Source organism: Mobula hypostoma, chromosome 27, assembly GCF_963921235.1.
Source record: "Mobula hypostoma chromosome 27, sMobHyp1.1, whole genome shotgun sequence".
Taxonomy (NCBI): Eukaryota; Metazoa; Chordata; class Chondrichthyes; order Myliobatiformes; family Myliobatidae; genus Mobula; species Mobula hypostoma.
The window spans coordinates 20,540,432-20,543,973 of record NC_086123.1 but is presented as its reverse complement, the minus strand read 5'-3'; the positions used below and the strand labels follow the sequence as shown (position 1 = coordinate 20,543,973).

General features: G+C 41.5%; 1 protein-coding gene across 2 annotated transcripts in view; it reads left to right on the top strand.

Annotated features, from left to right (window-relative positions):
* The first annotated feature begins 125 nt into the window (after positions 1-125).
* Positions 126-3,542, top strand: part of anapc7 (anaphase promoting complex subunit 7) — a 45,499-nt gene continuing 42,082 nt past the window's right edge. Inside the window, exon 1 of one of the 2 annotated variants that reach the window (XM_063034420.1) lies at positions 126-394. In XM_063034420.1, coding sequence (XP_062890490.1) covers positions 294-394 — 101 coding nt within the window. In that variant the 5' untranslated portion in view covers positions 126-293. Of the gene's footprint in view, positions 402-3,542 lie in introns of both variants that reach the window. The other variant, XM_063034421.1, reaches the window with a different exon arrangement.

Genomic DNA, 3,542 nt, shown 5'->3' with positions numbered 1-3,542 from the left:
GCTGCACATGCGCCCCCCGCCCAGCTGCCCGCGCCGCGCCGCGCCTCTCCCCGCAATCGTGACCCGCACGCCGGCCGCACTACGCATTTTAATTATTTAAAAAAAAATGGACTGATCCACCGCAACTGCTCCCTTGCGCGGCCTTCCCTCTTTCATCGGGCGCGCGCGGGTGAAGCGAACAGGCGCGCCGGCGGCCGCCCCGCGGTGGCGGAGGCCCACAGCGCCATTTTTGAGGTGCTGTCCGAGACGGGGTTTGGGCTCGGGCTGGCCGCTCGCTCGCTGTGGGGTTTAAAATGAATGTTATCGACCACGTACGGGACATGGTGGCTGCTGGCCTCTACTCCAACGTGAGATTACTTAGCAGTTTGTTGTTGACCATGAGCGACAACAATCCGTAAGTGGTAACTGGAAAGCTTCCTCGCCCCTTACCTGCCTTCCTCAGAACTTTCCTTCGGGTTCTTGCCTTCCCTAGAATTAACGTGCAACTTCCCCCCCCCCCCGAAACCAAAGTGTAACATCCTTCCTTTCTTCAATATTCCTAACCTTAACAAAAGTTGACATTCCAGGTTAAATATGCCTTTGTTATGGAGACACGAGAAACTGCTAATGCTGGGTTTTGGAGTAATATTCAAAGACGCTGGAGGAACTCAGTAGGTCAGGCAGTATTTGTGGAGGCAACCGGATAGTCCGCGACTTTCTTCTGGGCGTCTTCGATCCGAAACGTTGACGACTGATCGTTTTTCCCTCTATAGTCAAGGGATATGGGGAGAAGGCAGGAACAGGGATTGTGGATGATCAGCCATGATCACAGCGAATGGCGGTGCTGGCTCGAAGGGCCGAATGGCCTCCTGCACCTGTTGTCTATTGTCTGTAGCTACTGCCCGAGTTCCCACAGCGCTTTATGTGTTGGCACCTTTGTAATGAGTTGTAGTTTTAACAAGGTTTATCGTACGGAGATCTGTCTCACAAGAACTGCTATCATCACTGACTTAGAAGTTGGAGACGTAGCAGGTGTAAGTCTCTGTATTTAAGTGTTCTAGGCCTTGTAGTATTGTTGCCTCTCAATTAGGGTGAATTCAAGTTTCCCTAATGTGTAGACATTGGCTGTTGGAATTAGATGTGGAATTTACAAAGGAAGATATAAACGTGTAATCTGAGTTATATGCATTGTTTGATTGCACCAGCATATTGAATATGTTGTCTACACGTCTCTCCTGGCCTTAAGATTCCTTTAAGTAGTCTTGACCCCTTAAATTTCTTTTCTAAATATATAGTCCTAGCCACTTCTTTCTATCTCCACGCTCCACCACAAAAGCCTTTATTTTTGTCTGATTAGGCTTTGTCACTTTTTTTTTACATTTGCACCCCCCCCCCCAACCCTCCAAAGCCTCTGGAATGTTTCCTTTGCCTAAGACTCTTTCTTAATGAGTGCTGCTTTATCAGAGGAATTGCTCTTCAAATATGACAAATATAGAAAGCCATCTGTCATTGTTTACCTGTGGGTTTTATTCCTCTGTCTACCTTGACTACTTAACTTAAGTAATTCATTCAGCTCGGTGTGTTACAGTCTTTTATATACAAGAAAATAAGCCACTGTTTACAAACCATTCTGTGCTTATGATTCTAGGCTGGTTGTCCTTGAGTTGGAGATCCCTGCATCCTTTCTAGTTTTTCTACATCTTTCACTGTTTGCAGGAACCGGATCCTCGATGTTATTTCAGTGATTGATTTATCAAAGTCTTGTTTACCTTGAAGGAGTGCAGTATGCCCACTGACTGGTGGGAATCTCTCTGACCCATGACCACTCAGTGGAGAAGTAACATTAAGGATGCCATTGAGAAGTTTGAGTCTGTGCATCAGGGAGCACTAATAAGGAGTGGACCATTTCATCAACTATCCACCTCTTTATCCCATCAACCCCATTAAAAAGAACTGTCTACTGTTCCCTGCCGGCTTCCAAGATCCCTCAAAGCAATAAAACTAAAGTGAAAGCAAGTCATCCTGAGCTCCAGAGGACCTCCTAAGGAGAAATAAAAGTATCTGCTGCAAATCAATTATTCTTTAAACCATAACTAACAATGTCATTGTTTTCCATGTAGCTAAATCAAATATGAAATCTCTGAAATGCTATTACCTCCAGTTTATGTTGCTTAATATGTTGCCTTTAATAAATGCATTTGCATATTTAAAACATTTTGAGCTCTCCATTCCTAAAGTCACTGCTTTTATTTAAACCAATGGGTCCAATACTTGTCCAAAATATTCTGTGATGTATTGATTTAGCCTAAATTACTAACATTTTAATATCATAACTAAATCTAGAATAGTTTCATTTAGGACTACTTAAGCCACTAATGAAAAATTTAAACAGCAGTGGTCTCAGCTAGAATTTTCTGCTCCCCTATTCATGAATACAAGTCATTTGTTTCTGTTTCTTAATAGCCACCCTCTCAAAGTATTTCAAATAATTACCTATTTAGCACTAAATGTCCTGTCACTCCCATATGGTTTAATTCTTTCCAATAGCTTTATCGGAACACTTATTGGAAACCAAGGTATACAAGACTACCATCAATCTGGTTTTCTGCTGAAAGGACACAATCAGGTTGGTGAAGTAGGCCCTCTATATTCTGATTCCATGGTGAGAAATTCCTGATAGCCAAATTCCCCAAGTGGTCTTACAATTACATTATCTAACACTGAGTTAATGGTTTACTGTATCTTTCCTACAATTTATTCAAATTAAGGGCCCAGGATCAGATTTCACACCTGTGTGATGGAACTGAAATCAGAATCTCCTTCCAATTTGAAGAACCAGTCTGGACCTCCACATATGCTGGTTTTGTCCTTTGATTTCACTGCCATTTTGGGGGTTTTGAAAATTGGTCGAAGAACACTAAGAGCTTTGTTTGTTAATCTTTACTATGATAATTTCTACACTCCTTTCTATTGAAGCAGTCTTTGGCTATTGTATGTACGCATCCTAGATTAATGAGACTGAAAACATGACAATTATCTCTTTTAAATCAAAGCATATTTTTATCTTCATGCAAAACCTGTTCTGATAAATCACTCAAAGCTCCAGTTCTGAATTGTCAGTTCTAAATGAAAGGAAGCAAGTATTTAATTTTATATGAACCTTGTGTCATAGGATGCCTGGGGTTCATTATGGGACCATGAATGAACAGCCCATTAAAACAGGACTACATTGTTCAAGTCTAGTGAATTGATCAATCTTTACTTGTATTGCTGAAATTAATATTATGGTCAATAGTTAGAATAGACTATTTGGTGAAGTAGGCCCTCTATATTCTGATTCCATGGTGAGAAATTCCTGATAGCCAAATTCCCCAAGTGGTCTTACAATTACATTATCTAACACTGAGTTAATGGTTTACTGTATCTTTCCTACAATTTATTCAAATTAAGGGCCCAGGATCAGATTTCACACCTGTGTGATGGAACTGAAATCAGAATCTCCTTCCAATTTGAAGAACCAGTCTGGACCTCCACATATGCTGGTTTTGTCCTTTGATTTCACT